This window comes from Myotis daubentonii, chromosome 14 (assembly GCF_963259705.1).
Source record: "Myotis daubentonii chromosome 14, mMyoDau2.1, whole genome shotgun sequence".
Classification (NCBI taxonomy): Eukaryota; Metazoa; Chordata; class Mammalia; order Chiroptera; family Vespertilionidae; genus Myotis; species Myotis daubentonii.
The window spans coordinates 53,012,950-53,040,897 of NC_081853.1; the positions used below are offsets into that span (position 1 = coordinate 53,012,950).

Genomic DNA, 27,948 nt, shown 5'->3' on the forward strand with positions numbered 1-27,948 from the left:
CTGGGCCCTCAGAAATTCCTTTCTCAGGGGCGCCCTGGTGTGTGTCAGTCTAGGTTGCTGCTCTTTTCCGGGAGTTCCCTGGGTGCTGGTCCCCGTGCTGGTGTGGAGCCCTTCTTGGGGGGGACTGCCTCCTTGGCACCCCTCCTCTGTTTCGCTGTGGGCAGCACTCATGCCTGCTGCTGCCTTCTCCCACAAGGGACACTCATGTTTTCCCTTTACACCAGTGCTTACAACCTCCTTAAACGCCACTGGAGCCTTCTCCTCCATGGAAACCCCTTCAAGAGTTGCCCCAGGGACCAGCCACTACAGTGCTGACAGCACCCTTTGCTCAGACACGTGTGTCTTATGCTGCTGTCCCACCTGGAGTAAGTTTTGTGTCGTCTGCCCGCCCCTCCGTCCCCAGATTAGAATACAGTTTTCACTCTGTTCTTGGGGGTGAGAATCCCAGTATCCCATGAGCCCATGAGCCCAGTCTCTTTTCCCTCCAGGAGGCTGACGGGACCTTATGGAAACAGGTGACATGCTCGGATGGTCCAAGTGCGGACACCCTAGCAAGGCTGCTAACCAGTCCCCATCCGGAGGCCAGCGCTGGCAGAATGTAGTTTGTTTGCTGCAGCCGGGAGCAAACGACCCCCTTCCCGTAGAGTTGCATGTTGGTTTGAAAAACTCATTGATAGATTGATTGATTCATTAGTTCATTCTTTTATTTAATAAAATGTTTACTGGGTACCTGCCATTTGCCAGTAACATTTCTCAAGGCTGGGAATTATAAAACAAACAAAATATACAGGCTCTTCTGTTACAGAACGTACATTCTAATGAAGGAGATAGGTAATAAACAGATATGTGATATGTCAGGGAGAAGTTCTGCGAAGAGAAATCAAGCCAGGCAGGTGGATAGAGAGTGATCATGCTATTTTAGACGTGATCTTCGGGGAAGAACAAAATAGGTGACAGTTGTGCAGAGACAAAAGTGGGACAAGAGAGTGAGCCATGCAAGCTTTTGAGGGAAGAACATGCTGAGCAAGAGAAAAGGCCAAGGGTAGAAGCTGCTCGGCATTTTCCAGGAAAAGCAAAGGGGCCAGAGTGGCTGGAGCAGAATGAGGAAGAGGAAGAGAGAGAGGAGACCAAAGCTGTAGCCAGGCCAACTCGTGGCTTCAGAGACAGCAGGGCTCTGACTTCGACTCCAGTGCAATTTCTGCAAAGTATATTGGGAAGCCAGTAGGAGGTTCTGATCAGGGAACTAACATGCTATGACTTACCTTTTTTTTTTTAAATTTTGTTTTATTGCTTAAAGTATTACAAAGAGTATTACATATGTCTCCCTTTTTTCCCCCCTTGACCTTCCCCCGGCCTCCCCTACCCCCCAGTGTCTTGTGTCCATTGGTTATGCTTATATGCATGCATACAAGTCCTTCGGTTGATCTCTTACCCCCCCACAACCCTCCCAACTTATGACTTACCATTTTAATGGATCCCTCTGTTGATACAGAACACGTAGTGATAGGCTAAGATTGGGAGCAGGGAAGCCAGGGCTATGAGAACAGTGCGGGTGACATGATGCTCTGATGGCCTGGCCTGGACAGGTGCTTCTCAGCATGGGGGGATTTTGTCCCTCCCCCTGTTCCATCCACCCCCCTGGGAACATTTGTCTGGGGACATTTTCGATGGTCCCAGCTGGGGTTGGGGATGGTGCTGGCACCTAGTGGTAGAGGACAGAGATGCAGCTAAACATCGCACAAGGCACAAGACAACCTCTACAAGAGGTACCCGGCCCAATGTGAGCCGTGCTGAGGTTGAACTCTGGTCTGGAATGGCTCTGGGGGACGGGGTGAGGTGGGCTCAGATTGGAGAGCTGTTTTGAAAGGAGAGCCAACAAGAATTAAGGATAGATTCAATGTGAGGCATCCGGGTTGATGGTGCCTGAGCATCAGTTCTGAGCTGGTAACAGGTGATGGTACCATTTCCCTGTGCAGTCAGCTGGGGACTTGCAGGGATTAAGGAATTTGATTTTGGGCACAGGAAGTTGGATGGAGGGGCCTAAGACAAACTGGCAAACATTTTCTGTAAAGAATTAGGTGCTAAATACTCTTTACTTGTTGGCCACATGGTTTCTGACATAACTATGTAACTCTACCATGTGAGCATGAAAGCAGCCACAGCCAATAGGCAGACAAAGTATGTATTTCAAAAAAGCTTTATTTCCTGGACACTGTCCATGCCTAATGGGATATTCCCCAAGGACAGAAAGAACTTTAAAATAATCTTAGACTGTTCTCAATGATGATACAGTGGGTGGTAGTGCGGTGTTGTCATACTGAGACTTGTGTGTGGACTGCGAAATAAAGCAAATGAGTTGTTAAGTTGGAGTGCTAGCAAACAGGATTGGTAGCATAGAAAAAAGAAGATAAGGGTAGAAAAATCAAAGAATTTCAGTAAAAACCTGTAGTTTTGAATTAGAAGCACCAACAAGAATTCACGATATATTTTTCTCTGGAAATAAAGTTTTCCCGAGGTCTGTCCTCTGAGAAAACTTACAGTGAGCACCGTAGCTCCCAAACTTTGGGTGCTGAATACCATTACTCAATAAAAGCAACCAGGGCTCGGTGGGGAAATGGCTGAGTTCAGATCCGGGGCAGGAAGTGTATGAGGTCATTGACGCATCTTCCCGTGTCAGAAAGCAAAGAAAATCTCAGAGGACGCCAGGCCAACTGAAGAAGGCTAAGTAAGAATAACTGCAATGAATTGAAATGCATCACATATACCTTTACCAGTGTATGTTCCTAACATACAAAACAAACAAACAAAAATCCCTCTTTGACGAAGTTAGAAAGATATTGGAGAGGCAGTCTGTATTTTTAAGCTGGTAAATAAAGGAACAGAATCAAGCTCTTACCCTGTCTTCTCTGGACAAACGGTACTGTAGGGTAACCAAATAGTTAATGGTGGTGTAGCTCTTCTCCCATGACAGCATTTCAGGTAGAAAATATCACCATTTTACAGGCCCTCCTGGGCCGATGGGTCTCAGCAGCGACCATTGGTGCCTGCACCCAAAGAGAGACAGCCAGACGCTGGCGCCTCTTATTGGAAGTACGCACTAATCCCTAAGAATTCTGGTTTCAAGCCTGAATCTGATTAAGCCTCAGCATTCAGTTACCAATTTCTAGGAAAAACTGGGACCAAATAACATGTTAAAAATGAACCATGGGGATTCGGTCAGCAACTTCTAGGCTGTGGGGAACTCTACAAGCCAAATTAAATTGGGAGGGGGGGAAATTTTGTATTACCAAGAAAAAATAGAGATGCACAGCCTCAATTAAGAGATTAAGAGAGACTTAGAGCTCTACCAACCAACTGCAATGGGTGGGATTTATTTGGACTCTAATTCAAATAAACTAGAAAGTGAGAAAGGGGGGGGGGGAATATGATCAAAGAGCAAATGTGAACCTTAACTAGATATTTGACTGTGTTAAAGGGCGACTTTAATTTCTTATAGGTATAATAGTGGGTGGTGGCTATGCCTCTTTAAAAGAACTCTTGTCTCTGGTGATGCATACTGAAATATCCGCAGGATGAAAAGACACCATGTCTGCGGTTTGCTTCTGAGGGGAGAATGGGGGCGGGGGTGCAGGTGAAGTAAGAGGTGATCATTGTTCAAGCTGGGAGGTGGTGCATGGGTTCGCTGCATTACTCTCCCTACTTTTATTTACATTTGAAATTTCTAAAACGAGAACGTTTTTTGTAAAAGTGCATTTTTTAAGGCAGCCTGCTGTAAGGGTAGACTGAGGCTCTCTAGAAGGTGAGGTCTGGGTATATTTTTAAAATTGAATTTATTGAGGTAGCATGACATAAATTTCAGGTGTACACAATATAGTTTGATATCTGTGGACTCTACTGCATGCTCACCACCCAAAGTCCTTTCCTTCCATTACCGTATATTTGACCATTTACCAATTCAAGAACTTTTTTAAGCAGGTTAATTTTTCCACCCTGGCTCAGTTTTTTCACCTTTGTAATTCCCTCCTTCCTGTTTTGGGAGCTGAATCATCACGGCACCTAGCACATCCACCTACTGAAACCTATTCATTTCCAAAGCTGATTGGTTTTTTATTTGAAAGTTGTGCTGCTCTTGTCGGTTCCTGAGGTTGCTAAGAAGTGCTGACTGCTTGCTCTTTAGGCTCTGGGATCTCCAGCTATGGGAAAAACCCCCAAGACGCCCCCAAAGCCTTCGAGGATTGCATGCAAAAAGTCAAGGAGCAGATTCCAGCCCACCTGCAGGGATCCACGCACATTTACCTGGGCGCCACGGCTGGGATGCGCTTGCTGAGGTAAGGGCAGGACGGGCACGGAGCAGCCCATGTGACCAGAATAGCCAAGAATGTGTTGGACTTTGCCAAGAACGTAACTCTATTTCTGGGAACAAATCCCAAAGACAGAAGCCCATATTCTGCCATAAATGTAGATTTTAAAAAGTTGGGAAACTTTTCATCTTTATTTTAATACCCAGAAAGAAACAGTTCTGAAATCGATTCCCTTGCCCTTGGCAATTCTAATGAGAACTCTGAGAAAGGGGAAGGTGACATGAAATCTGTTCACGGGGTTAACTCTAGTTTTTAGAAAAGTAGAAACTTTGTTGTTGTTGTTTAATATATTTTTTAATTGATTTCAGAGAGGCAGGGAGAGGGAAAGATAGAAACATCAATGATGAGAGAGAATCATTGGTCGGCTGCCTCCTGCCCGCCCCACACTGGGGATCGAGCCTGTAACCCGGGCATGTGCCCTGACCAGGAATTGAACGCTGACCTCCTGGTTCATAGGGCAATGCTCAACCGCCGAGCCACACCAGCTGGGCAAAAAGTAGAAACTGTTTTTGACGCCTGGTATGTTGACACCTGAGCACAACCAGCTCCACTGGGGGCCACCCATAGCTATGGAGCTTGTACCCGTGTACAAAACGACACTGAAGTCTACTTCAAAGTCACGAAATGTCTGCACCTCCCCTCACCCCATCAAAGCCTTTGGAGTTATTATGAAACAAACATCTCATTTCATCCAACTAAGCAGTTCCTTCTAGATTTGCAGCCATGCCTTAGCCCAGTTGCGTTGTTTCTGAAGGCCATTTATCTCCATTTCTTCATTGTAGTATTTCATTGGCCTTGAAATAAAAGAAAAAAATAGTTTTAAAAAACAACATCGAACTCAAATCTCTCTAGGGTAGAAGAAGCTGCTCCAAACTTTGAAAATCAGGCTTTATCCCCAAAAGATGACACTCATTATCCTCCCAAGCCCCCTTGTCTGTGATCCCAATAATGTCAGATCGCATGTGGGCATGAAGGAAACACAAAGGAACAAGCACACAGGGCCTCTTCAACGTCACCATCCAAAAAAATCTTAGTTGGATTGGGCCCTTTTCTGGCCGTTTTCCTACCCTTGTTCCTATTCCTGTGTCCTGGTGGACCAAGAGGAATGTGGAATTTCTTAGAATCTGCCATGTTTTGAAGTCATTGAATTTACCTGAAATAGAAATGATACAGAAATCCCTTCCTTCTGCCTTTTCTTCCACATGGAAACAAAGAACCCAACTTTTACTTCGCTGCTTCCCCTGCTTCCCAGTCCTCTGAGTGAGAAATAACTACAAGGCTCCGTGATTGGTAGCCCATGACCAGCGCCGTGGGGTAGAAAGGTCAGCGCTTGGGGAAAAAGTGAATGAATGTTCCATTGGAATGCATTAAATATTAACTCCTCCTTGTGAAACTTTCTGACGGTGAGCCACGTCTTTGGAGCAACTAGCTGACAGTTTAATTGCCAGAAAAGGCAAAATTTTTAAAAATGAATGGGAATCGTCCTGGATGAGAACAGATGAAACTAGGGAAACTGAATTCTTTTCCAAGCATCGACCGCTTGCTGCGGCTCGCACTGCTCTTTCTCCGGGAGCCAAGAGTGAGCCCGTGGCCCTGGCTTCCTTAACACAGGGACGGGGGACGGGAGGGAAGATAATGCCCCGGAGGGTGAAATGGCAGCGGGTGAACGGCCTGATCACACCGTGTCCTGGGTGACATGAAACTACCATGTTGCCACCCCTCCGAGGGCAGCACACGAATGGATTCCACCCAGTGACGCCCCCGAGCGTCCTCGTATCCCCCTGGTGAAGCTGGAGAGTCAACCCTCTTCCTTCCCGCCCCCTCCTGAGCTCCCCTTCCTTCTGGCTTGATGAGGGCTCCTTTTTATGGTGTCCCCAAGAGATGACTTATACCATATCTGTCCGTCCCCCCCCCCCCCCCCCCGTCTCCTTTCCTCTGCTGACCTGAGTCAGATGAAGCACAAGGCTCTTTGGACAAGTGGGTGGCTGGAGGGAGGGGCGGGAACAGGTAGGGGAGGAGAGAACTAGTGGTGCTTTTCCTAGAATCTTTTTTCCTGCTTGGCAGGTTGGCAGGTACCAAGTGCTCCCTGCCGTTCCTTCCTGTCCCCCAGGAAGCCGTAGCTGGCAGGAGGGGTTGCCTTGTGTCGCACACATCTGGGAAATGGTCCCTGTCAGCAGCGGGCGGGCGGGCGGGGAGGTTTCGCCTGTTCACCTGACGGAGGGTATTTTAAGGCTCTGTTGTCCGGGCACTCAGCCTTGTGTGTTCTGTGCCTTGCATAGGTTGCAAAATGAAACAGCAGCTAATGAAGTCCTTGCGAGCATCCAAAACTACTTCAAGTCCCAGCCCTTTGATTTTAGGGGTGCTCAAATCATTTCTGGGCAAGAGGAAGGGATATATGGATGGATTACAGCCAACTATTTAATGGGAAATTTCCTGGAGGTGTGTGAAAACAAATGCATGGTTTCTAATCTTGCCATTGACCCCTTCCCCTGTGGGTGGTAGCTTCAGCAGAGGTGCATGCCAACAGGGCATCTGTCCCGGGTCATTCCTATTGTGTGACGCATCAGGGAAACACAGGGGACAATAGGTAAGAAAAGACACGCTAGCTGGTGCAAAACCTTGGCTCATAAGCAGGACCAAATGCCCGGGGGAGCGGGAATAGCATCCCTTTACGAGCAAATAAGACATTGGGGGAGGGGTGAGACTCTAACACTGGGCTATGGGTAGTAGGAAGGGCGGCTGGAGAATGACTCCTCTAAGCTGGCCCATAGCCCTCTGGAATTTACAGAGCCTTTGGGCGGCCCGCTCCCCAGGTCCCCGTGTCCCCAGGTCCCCGTGTCCCCAGGTCTCCGTGACACGCCAGTCTCCACACGCCCTTCTCTGGTGCAGAGGAAGGCTGACTCCAAGAGACAATCACCGTGTTACAGAGACCATATCCAGCCCCACACCTATGCTGTTCCTCCTCAAATATATTTTTTAAATCTTTAGTTCACTGCCAACAGTTAATATTTTGAAAAGTTCACATAAAAAGTCATAGCTTCTCCTGACACACGCACTCCCCAGGTTGCCAGAGTCCCCACCATTCCCTGTTGTCTACACCTAACCTACTTTGCTCACTTCTGCTGCCTGCCCAGCTCCTGTAAGCATTTGAGTTCACCACCCCTGACATAAAGGAGAGGTTTGGCCCTGAATGCTTCCCCGTATGTCCTAGTTCTTAGCAGTCAGAGACGGGTCTTGGGTGGAGAGCCCTGGGCAAACAGAAGTGGCATCTCCGGCCTGTTCTCATGCCTTCTTCTCCCGCGGCGCAGAAGGACCTGTGGCACATGTGGGTGCATCCAAATGGCGTGGAGACCACAGGTGCCCTGGATTTAGGCGGCGCCTCCACCCAGATATCCTTCGCGGTGGGAGAGAAGGTGGAGCTGAACACCAGTGACATCATAAAGGTGTCCCTGTACGGCTATGTGTACACACTCTACACGCGCAGCTTCCAGTGCTACGGGCGAAACGAGGCCGAGAAGAGGTTTCTGGCCATGCTCCTTCAGGTACCTGAGTGCGGGCGGGGAGCAGGCGTTTCCTGGGGGGTCTCAGCTGAGGGACGGGCACCTTGCCTTCTGGGGTCCGTCCTTTCAGCTCCAGTTAGAAGGTGGGTGACGTCAACAGCATTTTCCGGTTTACTTGTGGGGGTCCGAGCGCGCACACTCTCTCTCTTTCTCTCTCTCTGTTGTGTTGACCACTTCCAGTGTATTTGAGTCAGAATTCCAAGGAAATTCCAGAGCTCCCCACATTTTATAAATGATTCAAGTCCCGGGATCCCTTTATGGCAGGGGTGGGGAACGTCCAGCCCACAGGGCTATATAAGGCCTTTGAAATCGTTTGGTCTGGCCCTGCCAAGGCATTAAGTCTCAGCCAACCTGCCTCTTCCCAGGAGAAAAGCCCTGGAAAATCCTCTTTTCTCAACCTCCTGTTATTTCAGGCAAAGCTTAATGCTCCTTCCTCCAGCTCTGGCCCTGGCAGGGGGAGAGGGAGGGTGGGGGGGAGGGCTCCTCGGAACTCCACAGAAGGGGGCAGGTGAAACCATCCTCCCAGGGTGAGTAGGGGTCCGGGACTCTAACCTTTTAAAGTCAGCTGGCCCTGAGTATACTCCCCTGTCTGAGGTCTCATTTGCATATGAAAACACAAGTTTCCAGGTCTGAGTCCAGGACTGGGGGCAGAGGTGTGAGAGCCCAGCCTCTGCTGTGGACAGTCATCTCACAGGGCCCAGCCGTCTCTCCAACTTGCCTGGTAACCTCTGGATGCTGAGAGGGTGGCTCTGGCCTGAGCCTTCTGACTCAGGTGAGGGAAAGGATCCAGGTGTGATGAGGATCACCCACAAATGCGTGCCCGGACCTGCCTGACCAGCACTTTCATGTGCCAAGTACATGCTAGCAAGCCCGACTGAGGAAGTTCACGCAGATGATTACATCATGATCACTGGCTGAATCTGCGTCTCATTTCCTCTTCTGTTCCATAAGGGCCTGCACAGTGTGGTGAGGACACCTGGGTAGATACTTGGCAATCATTCTCTTATTAACCAGTCCCCAGCCACCCCCGGCTCAGGTCTCACTCTGATAACTTGTTAGACATTAGGGACTCTCCCTCCCTCCCTTCCTTTCTTCCTTCCTTCCTTCCGTCCTTCCTTCCTTCCTTCCTTCCTTCCTTCCTTCCTTCCTTCCTTCCTTCCTTCCGACAGATCTTTTTCTTTGATCAGCTGCCTCCTGCACACCCCCTACTGGGGATGTGCCCACAACCAAGGTACATGCCCTTGACCGGAATCAAACCTGGGACCCTTCAGTCCTCAGGCTGACGCTCTATCCACTGAGCCAAACCGGTTAGGGCCAAAGATGAGTTTTTAAGTAAGAAAAGGAAGGAGCAGAATAATGTGTAGGGTACTACCATTTATGGTTTTAGTAAAAGAAAGAGGGAAGAAAAGTAAATGTATTCACATATGCACCCAAGAAGTACAGACAACATCTCTGGTAGAATACATAAAAACTGGCCATAGAGGTCACTTCCAGGGAGGGGGTCAGGTGGGGGGCAATGAGGGGGACGGAAGCTTAATTCTCATAATTCATGTATTTGTCCCTTTGGGATTCTTTTATTAGGTGGATAGATAATACTCTAGTCAAAATGGTTGATTAACCTAAGCCTATCTTGTTTTCTCACCAAAATGAAGTTCATAAATCCTGCCTCACAGGCCTGCCGTAAGGGCTGGATCTGGTCATGTGAGCGAGAGCCTAGCATTGCACCTGGTACAGGTAACTGTCCCGCCACCGCCACTCGAGTTATCTAGACAACCGGGAGTTGCCTTCAAGTACCCACTGACACAGAGTGGCGTTTTCCCCATTTCCCTCTCGGCATTAGCGTGTAGCGATAATAAGAGTTGGCAAAAGGGAAGTACTTTGTCCTCCACGAAAGAGTGCTTTCTAAGAGGCCACTCTTGTGCCTACAGAATTCCACCACCAGCACCAGCGTCACCAACCCCTGCTACCCTCGGAATTACACCACCACCTTCACCGCGGGCCACCTCTTTGGCAGCCTGTGCACGGAGGAGCTGCGGCCTGGAGGTTACGACCCCGATGACACCATCACTTTTGAAGGAACCGGGGACCCATTACTCTGTCGGGTGAAGGTGGCTTCCCTCTTTGCCTTCAGAGCTTGCCACGACCGAGAGATCTGCTGCTTTGACGGGGTCTATCAGCCGGAAGTTAAAGGATCTTTTGTGGTAAGAGCAGAAACCACGGAAAGATTCCTGGTTTTTTTCCCATTGCATATTTATTTCTCACCTTTCCGTTTTCCTGCTGCTGACCTGTCTCCTGCTTTTATGACCTGCCCTCACACCTCCATGGTCTGTCCCATTCTGAGACACGCTGTCCTGTTCCGCTTCCTCCCAGGCCTTTGCCGGGTTCTTCTACACAGCCAACGCGTTAAACCTCTCGGGCAGCTTTTCCCTGGACGCCTTCAACTCCAGCACCTGGGATTTCTGCTCACAGGACTGGAGTCAGGTCAGTGTGTAAGGAGAAAGGAGCAACAGCGACACCCACAGCAGAGCAGGGGATGTTCCATCGTGCGCAGGAGTGCCTACGTTCTGAATTTCGCCCTACGCTGTTCTGCTTTTAACCCCCAAAATGGGGCTATCAGGGAGCCATACCTGCGTCAGGAACTAATGTTCTGACCACAGGCGCTGTGGTTTGAACCGTGTTGGGCACGTGATAAGCACCCTGTACGCTTAGAGAGTGTTCTTACGTGATGATGTTCTAGGGATATTTTTAATATTATATCATTGCATTCCTTAATGCAGGAGGCAGCCGATGGATGGTTCTTTCTCATTGATGTTTCTCTCTCTCCCTTCCTCCCTCTCTCTCAAATCAATTTTTAAAAAACACTAAAATTAGCCCTAACCGGTTTGGCTCAGTGGATAGAGCATCTGCCTATGGACTCAAGGGTCCCAGGTTCGATTCTGGTCATGGGCATGTACCTTGGTTGCGGGCACATCCCCAGTAGGGGGTGTGCAGGAGGCAGCTGATCGATGTTTCTCTCTCATCGATGTTTCTAACTCTCTATCCCTCTCCCTTCCTCTCTGTAAAAAATCAATAAAATATATTATAAACAAAACAAAACACTAAAATAAAATAAAAAAATTTTTTTTAAATAAATATGAAATGCTGGGTGATACAATTTTTTCAGCTAGTCCTTTGGTCCTAACGTGTTCCAAATGTGCATTTTAAAACCTGCCTGCCTGCCTTCCCCTCCCTGCTTTGACCTTCTCAGCTCCCGCTGCTGCTGCCCCGGTTCGATGAGGTGTACGCCCGCTCCTACTGCTTCTCGGCGCACTATATCTACCACTTGCTCGTGAGTGGGTACAAATTCACCGAGGACACCTGGCCCCAGATACATTTTAAAAAAGAGGTAAGTCAGAGCACAAGTCCTTTCCTCCTCTTCCTCTCAAAACAGAGAGGTTTGCACGTACGTGCGTGAAAGGAGAGCCTTGACCCCCAGGGACCTCCCCGGAGGGATGAGGAAGAATTGGGAAGCCAGCTCACTGCAGACCCTTCCCCTTGAGCAGAGCCTTGGAAGCAAGGACCCGTGGGCTCTGAGCTCCTCCAGGGCAGGACTTGTGTTATCCTCACATTCCCAGCATTCAGTTCAGCACATGGGCGAGAACCTGGAAGATGCTTAGTAAATGTTTGTTGAGTAAATGAATAAATATGTTAAGGATTTCATCCTAACATATTTTCATTCTAAAAAGAAGCCTCAAATAGAACAGTTTGTTTTTTTTAAAAAAAGAGGATGGTTTTTAAAACAAAGCCCTGGCTGGTGTTGCTCAGTTGGTGGAGCGCCATCCCATGTACTGAGAGGTCACTGGTTCTATTCCTGGTCAGGGCACAAGCCCTGGTTATGGGCTCAATCCCCAATAGGGTTCATGCAAGAGGCAGCCAATTGATGATTCTCTCATCAATGTGTCTCTCTCCCTCTCCCTTCCCCTCTCTCTTTAAAATCAATTTAAAAAACTTTTTAAAAAGAGGGTAGTAACTAATCGCTCTCCATTTACGCAGATGTCAGAGTAAGATACAGGCTTTAGAGCTTGAGGGGTTAAATAGAATTTTCTCTCGGAATGAGCCTGAGGCACCATGTTTACTGTCAAGAGTCCAGCATGGGCCAAAGCTGGAACCCCGCTGTTCCCCGGTGACTGTGCGGTGACGGGCCTCGGACCTTGCTTTCGGGCAGCGGCAGCCTGGCTGACATGCCCATCCAGCACTACGTTCCCGGGGTCGGGGCAGCTTGTCTGGGTTCAGGAAGAGCTGGTGTAAAGCCTGAGGTATATCTGGAGTCCGTCTGTTCGGTATGAGCTTTGGCTAATTAGATGAAACCAATCAACATCTGGCATTAGGCCTGTGACTGGCTATTTTTACATCAATGAAATTGAATCATCTACAAGAAATAAGGATGTCTGGGAACATATCAGGATCGTTGTGGGCATGTCCTCTCCCCGCTTGGCTTCATGATCTAATTATCAGGAAAGTACATGATGAGAATGGAGAACGACTTCCCACTGAGCACCCGCTTGGATGCACACAGAATTCTAGGTGTCAAGTTCCTTTCCTTTATTCATAAAGAATCTTCTATCCAGCCAAATTAGTATCCGAATGTGAGGGCCTAAAAAGACGGCAGAAGATTGGCCGCACGAAGACTGAACATCAAAACTATATTTGGAGGAAGTAATGAAATAAGACTAGAAATAAATCCAGATGTTATAAAAACATGTGAAGTAAGAATAAATAGTGTTGTGGCTTAAAATGTATATTTTTATTTTTATTTTACTTTATTTTTTTTAATATATTTTTATTGATTTTTTACAGAGAGGAAGAGAGAGAGATAGAGAGCTAGAAACATCGATGAGAGAGAAACATCGATCAGCTGCCTCCTGCACATCTCCCACTGGGGATATGCCCGCAACCCAGGTACATGCCCTTGACCGGAATCGAACCTGGGACCTCTCAGTCCGCAGGCCGACGCTCTATGCACTGAGCCAAACCGGTTTCGGCAAAATGTATATTTTTTTAAAAAGAAAACTAACGCCAAATAAAAAAGGAAAAGAGAAGAATTCATCCATACACCAGAGCAACCCAGAATTCAAGTATAGCTAATATTCAGTGTGATGGGGATGGGGCCAGGGGGGTCATAGGATACAGGCACATTCGAGTGGCCTAAAATGCTAATTTTTTAAAGGGAACATGCACACACACAATTTATAAGGCAAGAAAGGAAAAAAATAAATATAGGAAAAAAGCACCAATTGACATTTTTAAAGTAAGGTATTAGAAGTCCAAGTATATCAACCATTACAATAATCCATAAATGGACCAAACCTACCAGTTAAAAGACAGACCTTGTCAGACCTGATTTTTAAAAATCAAATATATGTAATTTATAAGAGAACACTTAGGCTTCACACATCAGGATTTGGAAAGATTGAAAGTTAAAAAGAAAAAAGAAAAAGATTTTTTTTTAAACTGTCAGGCAAACATCACCCAGAAGAAAAACTGCTGTAGCTATTTAATATCTGAAAACAATAGTCTTTAAGATAAAGAGCATCATTCACAATAGAGAGGATTACAACAGAATGACAAAAAGTTCATTTCATCATGAAGATTGCAAATTCGAAATATTTATCCATCTAATAAAACAACCTAAAAATGTGCAAACCAAAAATTGATTGAATTTATCAGAAGAAACTGACAAAACCCTGTTTCTTAGAAACTGGCCCTCGGCTTAGCGAACACACATTACCTTCCTTCTTTAGCCGCAGACACTGTACAGCCGGCAACAACAGACAATGGTCCACTGTCATCAACTCTGCCTCTTCCCACTTGGCCGCGGCGAGGTTGTGGGGACTCGTTCTGCCTTGCCTCTGCGGTGCTGGAGTTAGGGCCCTCGAGCCTTTGGGGGTCCCAGTGACTTGGATTGTCGCCCAGCCTCTGCAGTGTCTGAACTTGGGCAAGTCCTTTGACCTCTTTTCCAGTGGGTGTTTCCTGCTGGTGGCAGTGGTGTGCCCCGGGTATGGCATTCCCACCTCAGCCCCTGCCCTGAGAACTCAACCATCTCTTCTACTTCACAGGTGGACAATAGCAGCATAGCCTGGTCTCTTGGCTACATGCTCACGCTGACCAACCAGATCCCAGCCGAAATCCCCCTGATCCGCCTGCCCATGAAGCCACCTACCTTTATGAGCGTCCTCGCCTTCTTCACGGGCGTGGCCTTGCTGTGCCTGGCATTCCTGGTGTACCTGTATGCGTTGTCTAGGAATCAGAGGCGCTCCCAGCATGCCTTGGACCACGCAGTGGATTCCGAGTGAGCCGAGTGAGCAGCTGCAGGAGCTCGAGGGCTGCCCAGGTCCAGCCTGGGTGACACCAGACAATGCGAGTGAAATGCCCATCTGCGGGAAACACGACCGCAGTCAAATATTTAGGTTGTGCGCCCCTCAGATACGATGTATGCCAAAGCACCTCTTGGGGAGCCCCTCAACTGTTCCTTGCACACTGCTCCTCAGAGACCCCACCACCCACTGCTGACCCCCTGGGGAACAGGAGAGACAGGCCCTCAAGGCCGGCTCCTTATTCCAGCGCCCCAGAGGAAGAGGAAGCAGAGATTATGACAGTTCCATGTTGAAGAATTGACCTCAGGGCACATTTTGCATCCTGTCCTCCCTTAGAAAGGCCGTATTCCTCCTGGCAGATGCCCACTAAGCATTTGACCCGATCAGCTATCGCATCGTATGGCTTCCGCCCACTGGTCCTTAACTGAGGCTGTCCTTTAGCAATCCCATCCACATTGAGCTCCCTCAGGTTGGTAGAATACAGGATCTGGGGGAGAAGACGGCTTTACGCCAAGGACAGTGGCTGCAGCCAGCTTCTGTCGTGCAGGCAGAACCCTGAAGGATGGACGCACGGCAAGTCTCCCAGGAAACAGCTGGCCATTCCTCAAGTGGGATTCCCTCCCGCTCAGGGCTCTGGTCATTAGATCGCAGCCGGTGTCTGTGTCATTATCCTCACCTCCCCTTCACGTTCTCCTGTCATCCTATGAAACATTTCCTCCTAGCGAGGGCATTGTGTTCCAGATCTTTCTGCCTTGGCGAGGCTTTTGTTTCGGGCCATCTTTCCAGAAACCGTTAGCGTGGCGTGCACCTTCTGTCCACCATCCCGCAGGTATGCTTGATGCTGCCACAAGACGCCCTATTCTATGATTGGCTTACCAGTTCCTTTCCTGGGCGGTAGACGTCCCTGCGTAGCAGCCATAGTTCCTGACTTTGGGGAAAGAAGAGGAAGCTGCAGGGACGGTTAACTCCTAAGTGGGATGGGGAGAACTCCGGCATGTCCGATGGCTACAGGCTAAAAGTCAGCAGGATTGCAGATGGTCGTTTGGTAGCTCAATGTGGAATAAAGGACTCGGATTTTGTTTTGACTTGCAGGGTGTGTGTTTGTTACTCTGCACATGGTCCTCCTTCTCCTAAGGTCCCAAGGCGGTACTGATGAGAAGTTTTAAAAATTGAGAACATTTTCTTCAGAAGACTTGCCTAGTGAATTAAGAAAATGATGCATTAATATCACTTTTATTTCAGAGAGTTCAAAGGACTTCCCTTTGGTAAACCTTTGGCTCCTTGAGATACTAGTAGTTGTGTTGACCTTATTTGATAGTCAAAGCTTCTGTGAGGCCACAGCCTGCCATTTAGATATCCCCCCCGCCCCCATTTAGATCTTGATTCCCACCCAGAATGGCTGCTCCATCCCAAAATGCACCTTTGCTCACAGAGTTCTCCCTACCTAGACTGGGTCATCCTCGAATCCATCCAAATAATGCGTATTTCTCAAGGCATAATTTTAGCTCTACTTCTTTCACAAAGCTTTCCTTACACACACTATGGCCTGTCTCCTGGATCACCTTTTCAAAACTAATTGCATCATAAATTCTTATATCATTATTCATCTTTGTGTGTGCATATGGCTTATTTCTAATATAGACAGAAGGTACCCTGGCCAATTTGGCTCAGTGGATAGAGTGTGGGCCCGAGGACTGAAGGGTTTTGAGATTTTGAGATCTTGAATAAGGAAAGGGGTTCTTAATACACACACACAAAAGGCCTTACCCATGAGAATATGTGTGAAAACAAAAGAACTACAAATATGTTCACTATGGATGGATCTTACAAACATAGGGTAAAAAGCAAGTGTAATTCCATTTATGTAAAGCTCCAAAACTGGCAAAACTAAACACAGAAGATCAACTCTAAAGAAAAACAAGAAAATCATTGCTCTTAAATTTGGGGCGGGGGGAAACAGAGATTGTGTCTGGAAAGGAATAAACAGATGTCTTAGTCTGCTAGGGCTGCCATAACAATGGATGGCTTAAACAACAGAAATCTAATTTCTCACAGTTCTGGAAGCTGGGAAGCCGAAGGTCAAGGTGCCAGCTGATTCAGTTCCTGGCTTGTGGGCAGCTGCCTTCTCACGGGGTCCTCACAGGGCCTTGTCTCTGTGCTTGTGCAGAAAGAGAGGGTGAGCTCTCTGGTGTCTCTTTCTATAAGGGTACTAATCCCATCATGATAGTGGGCACCCCCTCATGACCTCATCTAACCCCAATCACCTCCCAAAAGTCCCATATCCAAATACCATCCCATTGGGGGTTGGGACTTCTAACATATGAATATCGGGGGCACACAAAAATTCAGTCTATAGTAACAGAACTTTTGGGGTGATGGTGATTGATATTCTATAACTAGGTAGTAGTTACAGGTGTTCCCTTTTTTCAACCATGCATGTACTTTCTGTATGTCCTATATGACATTTAAAAGATTGTAGGTCTGGGTTAACTCAAGAATTTGCTCTTTGCTACCTCTATGATCTTCATAAAGTCTTTCAATCTCTGGGACTAATATCTACTAGTACCTCATGGGATTGTTGAGAAAAGTAAAATGTAGCACTTAGCCAGTGTCTGGCAGGGAGTATAGGCAATGAATAAGAGTTTTAAAAAGTATTTCTTTCATCCATTTACTCATTCATTCATTTATTCATTCATCATACATTCTCCAAAAGTCTACTCTATGCTAAGTAAGGACTCCTGAAACACATGAGACACGAAGGCCCTCTGCTGGAGCGATGGAGAAAATCTTTCCCAGGTTGGGTCCTTTTTGTTTCTACCTCATTAGGATGCTGAAAAAAATCATCAGTTCAAAAATATTTTTAATATTATAAAATACTGAGACAATCGGAAATCTGAACATTTGATATCAAGCATTCCCGCTAATTTTTGTTTACCTTCACAGCAACACCTAGAATAATGGTTAACTGAAGGTTGTAGCCTAGCCACATTGACACATAAAATTGACCATCACATCTATGAATTGATTCAGAATGATTTGTAAAGGAGGATGCGGATGGGACAGAACTAGCCAATCCTCCCAGTGATGGGACGAGCCAGTTGGGTGAAGCCGGCCTATCAGAGTTCTGCTTATGCGTGGTCTGATACTTTGGTTTCTGATGTAAGTAGCTGCTAAGGATTATCCTGCTCATTTCCCGTCGCCTACACCACAAGGTGGTCCGGGGCTTACTTAGAGTTACCTTGCCATTATCATACAGCAGCGGTTCTCAACCTGTGGGTCGCGACCCCTTTGGGGGTCGAACGACCCTTTCACAGGGGTCGCCTAAGACCATCGGAAAACACATATATAATTACATATTGTTTTTGTGATTCATCACTATGCTTTATTTATGTTCAATGTGTAACAATGAAAATACATCCTGCCTATCAGATATTTACATGACGATTCATAACAGTAGCAAAATTACAGTTATGAAATAGCAACGAAAATAATTTTGTGGTTGGGGGTCACCACAACCTGAGGAACTGTATTAAAGGGCCGCGGCATTAGGAAGGTTGAGAACCACTGTCATAGAGAAATCCGCAAAGAGCCTGGGGCTGCTTGGGAAGGATCTCCAGCGGCTTCTTCCAGGAGAGCTGTAGCGTGAGGAGCACATTCTAGGAAAAGGGAGGCCCAGTATAAGAAAAGCCGTGAGACCCGTAGCTACTGCAGGATTGTTGTGCAGGGCCTTGAATGCCAGGCTGGGTAGTTTGGACTTGATTCTGTAGAACAGAGGATGAAAGTGAACATTTGGAGGACTTTAAATAATTGTTGACTTAATCAGATGATGAACTTTAGAAAAATAATTTTGTAACTGGAGAATCCGAAAGTGTTTGCCAAAGTGTGTTCAGTGAATCACTGGGGAGCTTTTTTTTAAAATATATTTTTATTGTTTTCAGAGAAGAAGGGAAGGAGAGATAGAAATATCAATGAGAAAGAATAATTGATGGAATGCCTCCTGCACGCCCCCTACTGGGGATGCAGCCCACAACTTGGGCATGTGCCCTCACCAGGAATCTAACCATGACCTCCTGGTTCATAGGTCGGTGCTCAACCACTGAGCCACACCTGCCAGGTGGGGGAGCTTGTTTTTTTTAAATGCTGATTCTTGCCCCTCCTCAGACCAGCAAATCAGATTCTCTGGTGTTAAAGCCAGAAAACCCCATTTTGAAAGTTGTTTTTGTGTGTGTGCGTTTTTAAGCTAACCTTTATTTGGGGGAAATAAGTGTACCAGCCCTAAAGGTAACGCTTTGAATTTCCACAAGCTGAACACACTCAGGTAACCAACACGCGGAGGAAACTGGCCACCAGCAGCTCAGCAGCCTCTCTTCACCTCCAGCCGCCGCTGCCTACACCGAGGGTAAACACGTTCATTTACTTCTAACAACCAAAGATTAGTTTGCTTGTTTTGAACTTCATAGGGTCGACATCACATGGCATACACCCTACGCGTCTGACTTATTTCACTGTTGTGTGTGAGCGCGCCCATGTTCCGTGCACACGCTGCTGACTCCATTATAAAGACTCCCACGACGTATCCATTCTCTTGTTGATGAGCCCTTGGGTGGTGTCCACTCTGGGGCTCTTACCACAACCAGACTGCTGTGAGTGTTCTTATTCATGTCTTTTGCTTTGTAAATTATAAAGCAGGACGCCAAGGCCGAAAGACGAAACCATTGGCCACCCACTTGTTGAGCCCCTTAGGAGGCACTGTGCTAAGAAGACGGTCAAGGTCCTGCCCTCATAGAACTTACTTTAGTTGGTGCAAAACTACAGCTAAATGGACAGAAAGCTAAGAGTCAAACAACTGTGGTAAGAACTCTGAGGAAAACAAAAAGCTGATCTAGTAAAGGGACAAGGGGACTGACCTTTTTTATGTGGCAGTCATGCTGTATGAACAAAGGGAAGAGCATTCTTTTTTTTTTTATTGTCTAAAGTTTTACATTTGTCTTCTTTTTCCCCAATTGACGCCCCCCTTCCCCCCGCCCCGCCCCCGAAGAGCATTCTTGGCACGGGAGACGCCACGTACAAGTCATGGAGAAGGGGAGGGCTTGTCCTATTCAAGACCAGTGTGGCTGAAGCACGATGAAGGGGAACAAGGGGTTGCATGTAGGATCATATGATTCAGGCCAGAATAAGCAGCTTTGATTTTATTCTAATAGTGTAGACAGCCATTGAGATGTTTTAAACAGAAAGATGTGATTTATTGATTTAAAATTTTTATTGATTTTTGGAGAGGGAGAGGAACATCGATGTGAGAGCAGAACTTAGATGGGCGGCCTCCTGCACACCCCCTTCCAGGGGTCCAACCAAACTAGCGACTCGAACCAGGGGCAACCCTTCAGTGCACCGGCCGACACCCACCCATTGAGCCACACTGAGTCACACTTGCCAGGGCATGATTTGTTTTTTATTTTACTTTATTTTTAAAAATATATTCTTTATTGATTTCAGAGAGGAAGGGAGAGGGGAGAGAGAGAAACATCAATGATGAGAATCACTGATTGGCTGCCTCCTGCACGCCCCCTACTGGGGATTGAGCCCGCAACCCAGGCATGTGCCCTTTGCCGGAATCGAACCCGGGACCCTTCAGTCTACAGGCTGACGCTCTATCCACTGAGCCAAGCTGGCCAGGGCATGATTTGTTTTTTAAAAAGATCCCTCTGACTTCTGAGCAGAGAATAGATTAAATGGATCAATGGAAAAGCAGATCACTTTAGGAGGCGGCTTGGAACAGTCCAGGAGTATATGCTGGTGTAGATCTTAGGAAACGACTGAAATAGACTTGGGAATTGTCAGCAAAGTAATCACCATCTTAATCAAGTCGTGAATAGTAACACTGCCAAGGAGCATCCCGCGTGTGTCCTGATACGATGCCATCAAGGGCGCAGCATTTCTACCAAAAAGGCATAAGCTGAGTGCAATCGTGAGGAAAACCACAACAAACCCTTATCGAGAGACATTCCATGGAACAACTAGCCTGTATTTTAAAATGCAAAAACGTCAGTATTACCAAAGATAAAAGCTTAGGAACGGTTACCGATTAAAAAAACAAAACAGAAAAACTAGACATGGTAACTAAACACAACTTGTTTAGATTAGATTGTGGACCAGGAAAAAAAAAAATATATATATATATATATATATATATATATATATATATATATATATATATATTGCCTTTAACAACTGTAAATGGGGCAATTGATAACATTTAAATAGGACTGCAAATTAAAGAACAGACTATTCGTATTATTTTTCTGATTTTGATCATTTTATTATGTAAGATATGTCTTTGTTTTTAGGAAATAACACATTTAATCGTGTAGCGATAAAGAAACATCATGGCTGCAATTCTCTCTCAAATCGTTCAGAGAACGCAAACAAAATGTCAACATTCAGCATTTATGGGAATTACCTCTATTAGCTTTGCAACGTTTCTGTAGGTCTGAATTACTCTAAAATAAAACGTTAACAAAATTACTGGAGTCACTCGGGGACAGAAAAAACATCTAGCACTAAACCATGAGTAACCACGTTTAGACAAAAATCGGGAGAAAGGTGAGCAGTGGAAAGAAAGATGGAAGAATGTTAAAAAAGAGCCAAGTGGAATGTGGACAAAGGGAGTCAAAGCTTCTGTGCTCTGCACTCTAAACTGCTAAGCGATGACCACCGAGGGAGAGCTCATTGCCGGCTTCAGCGAAAAACCCACCAAGCTCCGCCGGCTCCGCCATGTTTTCCCAGTGAGCATGCGCGCGAGTACGCACGCACGCACGCACGCCCCAGCTCTAACCAATCAGCGCCCACGTCGGCGTTCCGTTCAGCGCAGGGGCGGGGCGACTTTCTGCACATGCGCACGGTTGGGTGGGCCTCGTTCCTTCTCGCCGAGCGCCGCCAACATGGTGAGTATCACTGCTGCGGGCTCCGGGGTCTGGCCTCCCCGCAGCTGCACCACCGCCTGAGCGGGGCGCGGAATGGCGCCCAGCGGGCCCTGCGTAGCGCAAGGTGAGGGTTCCCGGGCGAATGGAGCGCGTAGTTTGCGGGCTTCCCGGACCCGCGGTCGATGAGCGCGTGGAGGGCCCGGCAGGCCCGGCGCGCCTGGGCTTACGCGTGCGCGCAGCCGCCGCCAAAGCTGGAGGGCCGGCGGCCTGGCGGGGCTGGGACTGGCGGGCCGGGCCGTGGCGGCCGGCGAGGCCCCGGCTTTTGCCGCCGTCCCCGCCTCTGCGAGTTTGTTCTCCAGGTCGACCCGTGGCACTTGGGGTGGGTGTTTCCCTCTACGTTCTTCTTCGCTGCACTGAGCCTCTTTGCCTGTAAACTGCAGGACCTTGTGAATGTGGAGAGATTTTAATGAGTTTCGCTTTCCTCCCCCCCGGCCCATTTTAGGTGTTCAGGCGCTTCGTGGAGGTTGGCCGGGTGGCCTACGTCTCCTTCGGGCCTCATGCCGGGAAGCTGGTCGCGATCGTGGATGTTATCGATCAGAACAGGGTAAGTGTAAGGAAAGAGTCACAGCTTCCCACGGCAGTGGGTGGTGCGCTGTAATGACCCCAGCGGCCCCGGAGGCAGGAGGGCTGTGGGTGGGCGATGGCGGTATTGTAGTTTGGGGAAAGCATGCAGGGCGCTGTAGGGGTTTTCAGGCACAGATTTGAGTTGGCCAGTGCCACTGGGTTTGGGTATGGCCTCTGCCGCTTACACTAGCCAGCACCTTTAACTGTGGCTAAAACATTGGTGAGGGTTAAATGAGTTACTATATATGTATAAAGGGAGTTTAGAACAAGCCAGGCGTGTAGTATTGAGAACCACAAACTTAAGGGATTGACCAGAGGCTGTGAATGGACATTAAGTTGTTTGTTGGGAATGTAAGGATTGAAGACTTATAATTGTCAAGTAAATTACATGTAGTTAGGTAATAGGCTGAACTACTGCTAATAATAATTAATTGGGTTTTTTTTTAAAAAAGCATTTAAATAGTAGGGCTTGGATTTTGAAAGGACATGTTATGCAGGCTATCCTGTTGAATGCTGTTAGGTTTTGCACTGAGGTCTTGATCTTATGTATTCTAGGCTTTGGTTGATGGACCTTGCACTCGAGTAAGGAGACAGGCTATGCCTTTCAAATGCATGCAGCTCACTGACTTCATCCTTAAGTTCCCACACAGGTAAAACCCACCTCCCAGCTTTGCTTATGCTAAAGCAGCAGTGGCCAACCTTTCGGACCTCATGGGCCACCAGTGGTCCGTGGGCCACCGGTTGGCGACCACTGTGCTAGAGAACATTTTCTTGGTTTACTTAAAAAAAAGTTTTTGTTATTTTACTAGTTTTCCTTGACAATATAGTGAACAGTTTTGAAGAATGGAAGCAATTCAGAAGAATTTCCAGTGTGGTGGGCGGGCATTGTTTCCCTTTAAATGTGCTGCGATCTTTTCGTTCTCTGGGTTTGCCTGTGTGCAGATTTGCCATCCTCTTTTGTTTGTACCTCTCTCAGGATTTACGCAGCAAAGACCTTTTTTTAGGAATTCTGGTTTCCTGTTTATATTTTAATCACTTTTAGTTCCAAAACAAAAATACGAGTTCTTGTCTCTTCCAATACTCGTTATCCTTAGTTGAATGTTTCCTATGTATCAGAAGTATTTAACAGCCCTAGCTAGTTTTGCTCAGTGGTAAGAGTGTCGGCCTGCTGATGGAAGGGTCTTGGGTTCAGTTCCCAGTCAAGTGTATGGACCTGAGTTGCATGCTCTACCCCTGGCCCCAGTAGGGGCAAGTACAGGAGGTAACCACATCAATGTTTCTCTACTGCCACCCCTCCCCTCCAGTCTCTTTTAAAAAAATCAATGGAAAAAATATCCTCGGGTGAGGATTTTTTTAAAAAGTAACATGCATCATTTTGTGACAGTTACTTAATAGGAATTGAAAATCATTAATTCTTTCTTGACATGCTTTATGTAGACTGTGGACGTTAACTGCTGTGTTGTACAGTTATCCAACTGCACTGACAGTTGTAGTGGGACACCTACTGTAACTACTAGTTTACTTTTGAAGTGTACTGGGTTTTACTGGGTTAATTGTGTGTTTGAGGTTATAAGACATCCAAAGATGTGGTGTGCCGGGTGGTATTTGTTCTCTAGAGACAACTAGAGCTAGAAGTACAACAAATGGGAAGGGTACTTTTGGGATTATTTTGCTTATGCTTTTTAACCTGAGGGGTTATCAGTTCTGCTTTTTAGAGGGCAGAAAAGCTGCCCTTGGGTTTGTGTTGCTTCAAAGCTGATTTCTTCATCTCTAGTCTTGGTTCTTTCTAGTGCCCGCCAGAAGTATGTTCGACAAGCCTGGGAGAAGGCAGATATCAATACAAAATGGGCAGCCACAAGATGGGCCAAGAAGATTGAAGCCAGAGAAAAGGTAATAACTTAGAGTCATTTGAATTCTGGCCTTTTTTGGAGGGTTGGAAGGTGGTATAAGAGTTTTGTGTTTTGTTTTTTATAGAAAGCCAAGATGACAGATTTTGATCGTTACAAAGTGATGAAGGCAAAGAAAATGGTAAGTTTTTAAAATTAGTACAGGATTATGTTTTAACCCTAAACTTATTTATATGGTAATTCTGTTTGCCCATGCTTAAGTAGAGCAAAGTTGATTATATGAGGGTCTAAGACATTAGGGTTTTCTCTTAAACATATATACATATATGACAATAGTTTCTGTATGCATGTTGTAAATATACTTACATTGGCATTTTTCAGAGGAACCGAATAATCAAGCTCGAAGTTAAGAAGCTTCAAAAGGCAGCTCTCCTGAAAGCTTCGCCCAAAAAAGCACCTGCTGCTAAAGGTGCCGCTGCAGCAGCAGCTGCTGCAAAGGTTCCAGCAAAAAAGGCCACTGCTGCAGGCAAGAAGGCTCCAGGCCAGAAGGTTCCCGCCCAGAAACCTGCAGGCCAGAAGGCAGCGCCTCCAAAAGCTCAAAAGGGTCCGAAAGCCCCAGCCCAGAAAGCACCTGCTGCTCCCAAGGCATCTGGCAAGAAAGCATGAGAGCACGAGGGGCTACTGTACGCGTATAATAAAGGTTCTTTTTAACACACTGGCCCATCTGCTTGCTGCGGGGCAGGGATTGCGAAGGAGATTGATGGTAGGAAGGCTGATGTCATTGTTAGAAAATCAGCTCCTTTGTCTCACTCTGCCTGCTTTCGGGTAGTTTAAAGCCATCACACTGAGTGGTAACGAGTTAATGTTCTCATGGGAAATGATGATTAGACTATCAGGTGATTTTCTTTCTTGTACAAATATATTTTCCATATAAACATAAAATTCTAGCAGCTTTGGATGCTTGAGGGTTTAATAAGATATATTCTAAGTTTGGTTGCCTATCATTTCTAACCAAGAGCTGATTTCCTGAACCTGACTGGGAAATGGACAGAATCATTTTGGCTTGGTATCAGTAGTCAAGTGATAATAGTGTAATAGCTTCTGTGATAAAGGAAATGCAGTCAGTTTTGGGTTACCTGGCCTGTGTGAGGGTTCAGGAGTTGTCTAGAGAAATAAAATTAGACCTCCCCTTTTTTTGTGTGTGCCACAGAATTTAGTCATTTATATGTGCCATGAGATGAAAAAGGTTGAAAATCACTGGTCTAAACCAACTAAGTGGTGGTAGTGCCACTTAGGCCTAAGTAAGCCATCTTACTGGTTTCTTGGTTTTACTGCTCTTGGGTTCGTCTTCTGGTTTTCAGTTACTGCATCCTCTGGTGTTTCTTCCGATTAGGCTTCATGAGTGATAGACGTGGCTTGTCTGTATTATTTTGTCCTCATGAACTGTTTCTTACAGCATTTCTCATAGTAATTGTGTGGGTGTTATACTCCACAGCAGCCAGTGCGATTCTGACACTTGACTACCAAGGGGTTTAGAGGTCTGCTCCCACTTCAGGTGCAATCACAAGTCCCAGGCCTTCTGAGTAACCCGCTATAAATTGGACTGCCCCCTGAGGCTTGATAATTGACGGGGGCAGCTCATCATAGAACTCCTTCCTGTTAACAGTTTATTAGAAAGGTTAAAGCTTAACAGCTCTTCCCACTTCCAAGGCTCCCGCTGCGGGCGGGCTGGCGCAGCCACAGCTCCCAGGCAGCTCTGGCACACGGAGCAATGATCCCCTCGCTGCCTGGCAGAGCAGCCCGTACTGGCAAACGCCAGAGAACGCTGGGTAAATCAGGATTGTAACTCGACGTCCCCGGAGGATGGCCCTGCAGGACACGAACCCGGGGCCGGCAACGGCAACTTTCTGCGAAAGTGGGGACAATGGTCTCTGCGGCTGGGATAAGGAACCATAGAGACGAGCGGCTTCCCAACTTTCTAGAGAGGAAGCGGTGCACGCACTTCCGGCTGGGCTGGCCGCGCTTCCCTAGAGGACCTAGCTCTCGTTCCCACGCTTCGCCTGCGCCTGCGCCGGGCGGGTTAGCCCTCAGGGCAAGTCGGGGCTCGCCTCCCGGGCTGGCTAACGGTTTGTTTCCAGCTCTGCCTTTACGGTGAGGCGGTGGCGGGAGGAATGGGGCCCGAGGCGAAGAGAGCACATTCGCAGGGTGCGAGGCAGCGTTACTTTTACCCGTGCCTCCTTATTTCTCCTCAGTCTCACCTCTAGAACCGCGAGGGCGGCATGTCCAGGCCACGTGGCACCGGGTGAGCCGGCATCCTCTCGGCCTCTGTGGATCCCCGTCCTTCTGATGTGTCAGTGTCAGAGCGTTCAGACCTGTTAGGAGTTTACTCAAGCCAAACTGATAACTGACAGGAAGCAGAACCTCAACAGATTGAGAAAATGCTCTGGAAAATGGTAGTTTTGCACCTTATTTTATACATTACAGCCAAAAGAGAAGGCTTATGTGGGCTAATTGAAATCCATGGGTGATAGTGAGGCAGCAGAAAGCAAGGGGTGTGTGTGTGTGGGGGGGGGATTGGATACAAAGGAAAGTGATAGACACTTCTTTTCCGTAGGTGGGTACAAGTTAAGGTCTACGTTTAACATGATACCTATGAGGGGATCTGTTGTCTCTACTGGTGCCCGCTCTTTGAGGAGTCCAGAAAAAGAGCAATTACTTAGTTATTGCAAAGGCATGTTTTTCTGGTATGTTATCTTAGATGCAAAAAGACCAGAGACAGCCTTAATTAAGGTGAGGATTGACCTTTGTTAGGGAAAAATGCCTTAGGCATGACTACGCCACACACTGCTTTTAGTTCAAAAGTTTCAATTTAAAACCATCCCTCTGTGTTACTTGAGTTTGTAAGGCTGCCACGCAGGCCTCCCCTGCGCTTGTCAGGTTTAGTATTCGGTCCCTTTTTGTCCACGGATGTCAGGAGAGTAGGTGTCAGCTCTGCATCCAGACCTTGCGTTGTCTGGGCCAGTGGCTTCCATTTTGAACCTCACAATTGGATGTGTTTGGAGAAGAGGAGGAGTTGAGGGATGGAGAGATGAGAATGCCCAAACTAAGATAATTGCAATGGGAAAAAAGGAGTATGGAGGGATTGACTGGGATAGATTTGGCATTGAGGCTGAAAAGTAGAAATTAACTGAAAAGTGGAAATTGCAACACTGCATACAGTGAAGACCCCTTTCACCCCATCCACAAGATTGTCTTCCTTGGATAACACAATTCTAATAATTATTTTGTAGATCCCATTGGATTTTCTACATAGACATGCCATCTATGAATAAAGAGTTTTATTTTTTTCTTTCAAGTCTGGATGCCTTTATTTTTCTTGCCTATTTGCACTGGCTAGAACCTCCAGTTCAGTATTGAGAAGTGGTGAGAGCAGCTTGTCATTATTGCTGCTCTTTTTGCCTTTGTCTTTTTTCTCTCTGTGTTTCATTTGGTATTGCTATGCCTTACATGCACTTCTCCCTCCCTCGCCCCAACCTGTGCAATTTCTGATTTGCCGTTAATTTTCATCTCGGACATTGGAGTTTTCATATCTAGAAGTTTGATTTGGATTTTTTAAAGAAATACATTTTGTATCTATTTAATTTTTAAACATATGGTATACATTTATAATAACTACTAGAGGCCTAGTGCACGAAATTCATACACTGGATGGGGGGCTCCCTCAGTCTGGCCTGTGCCCTCTCACTCTCACAGTCCAGGACCCCTCGGGGGACGTCCAACTGCCGGCTTAGTCCTGATACCTGGGGATCGAGCCTAAGCTGGCAGTCAGACATCCCTCTCGCAGTCTGGGAACCCTCGCTCCTTACCGCCTGCCTGCAGCAGAGGCGGGAGAGGCTCACATCACCACTGCTGTGCTCACCAGCTTCTGCCTGAGTGGCGCTCCCCCTGTGAGAGTGCACTGACCACCAGGGGGCAGCTCCTGCATTGAGTGTCTGCCCCCTGGTGGTCAGTGCGCATCATAGCGACCAGTCTTTCCACTGGTCCTTCTGCTGTTAGGTTAATTTGCATATTAGGGGTTTATTATATAGGATTTTAATGTTCTCTGTTAGTGAATGCCAGGCATTGTTCCCTTCTGTCCTTTCAAAGGATCCTTTCCCTGGCTTTGGGTCATTTACTTACAGCCATGCCTAGATCAGTACTCTGTTAAATTTTCTAGGGGAACCGTCTGCAGGTGACTTGTATTCTTTTCCTGTTCAGCTCTTTCCTCTGCTTTTCTGTCCTAT

The 27,948-nt window shown here is 47.0% G+C and overlaps 2 protein-coding genes across 4 annotated transcripts in view; both read left to right on the forward strand.

The window, feature by feature from the left end:
* The window catches only part of ENTPD3 (ectonucleoside triphosphate diphosphohydrolase 3), a 29,165-nt gene extending 13,806 nt beyond the window's left edge, over positions 1–15,359 (forward strand). For both annotated transcript variants that reach the window (XM_059664467.1, XM_059664468.1), the window contains exons 5-11: positions 4,178–4,328; positions 6,641–6,800; positions 7,670–7,903; positions 9,850–10,122; positions 10,292–10,402; positions 11,169–11,306; positions 14,017–15,359. In XM_059664467.1, coding sequence (XP_059520450.1) covers positions 4,178–4,328; positions 6,641–6,800; positions 7,670–7,903; positions 9,850–10,122; positions 10,292–10,402; positions 11,169–11,306; positions 14,017–14,253 — 1,304 coding nt within the window. In that variant the 3' untranslated portion in view covers positions 14,254–15,359. The remainder of the gene's footprint in view (positions 1–4,177; positions 4,329–6,640; positions 6,801–7,669; positions 7,904–9,849; positions 10,123–10,291; positions 10,403–11,168; positions 11,307–14,016) is intronic.
* A 5,627-nt stretch (positions 15,360–20,986) lies between these two features.
* RPL14 (ribosomal protein L14) lies at positions 20,987–24,383 on the forward strand. Of its 2 annotated transcripts, none has more exons than XM_059664470.1 (6): positions 20,987–21,215; positions 21,697–21,798; positions 22,374–22,468; positions 23,609–23,708; positions 23,793–23,846; positions 24,047–24,383. In XM_059664470.1, exons 1-6 carry the CDS (start codon positions 21,063–21,065, stop codon positions 24,329–24,331), a joined length of 789 nt encoding a protein of 262 aa, XP_059520453.1. In that variant the 5' UTR covers positions 20,987–21,062; the 3' UTR covers positions 24,332–24,383. The 2 variants fall into 2 exon arrangements, with proteins under 2 accessions (XP_059520453.1, XP_059520452.1); XM_059664469.1 differs by lacking the exon at positions 20,987–21,215 and adding an exon at positions 21,325–21,573.
* The last annotated feature ends 3,565 nt before the right edge of the window (positions 24,384–27,948 follow it).

What these genes read in the sequence shown, in the direction of transcription:
- RPL14 (XM_059664469.1), top strand. Translation starts at nt 21,337, where the DNA reads ATGGAGCGCGTAGTTTGCGGGCTTCCCGGACCCGCGGTCGATGAGCGC. An exon ending in ATCCTTAAGTTCCCACACAG is followed by an intron (nt 22,469 to 23,608) that starts GTAAAACCCACC and finishes GGTTCTTTCTAG; the next exon opens with TGCCCGCCAGAAGTATGTTC. An exon ending in TGATGAAGGCAAAGAAAATG is followed by an intron (nt 23,847 to 24,046) that starts GTAAGTTTTTAA and finishes GGCATTTTTCAG; the next exon opens with AGGAACCGAATAATCAAGCT.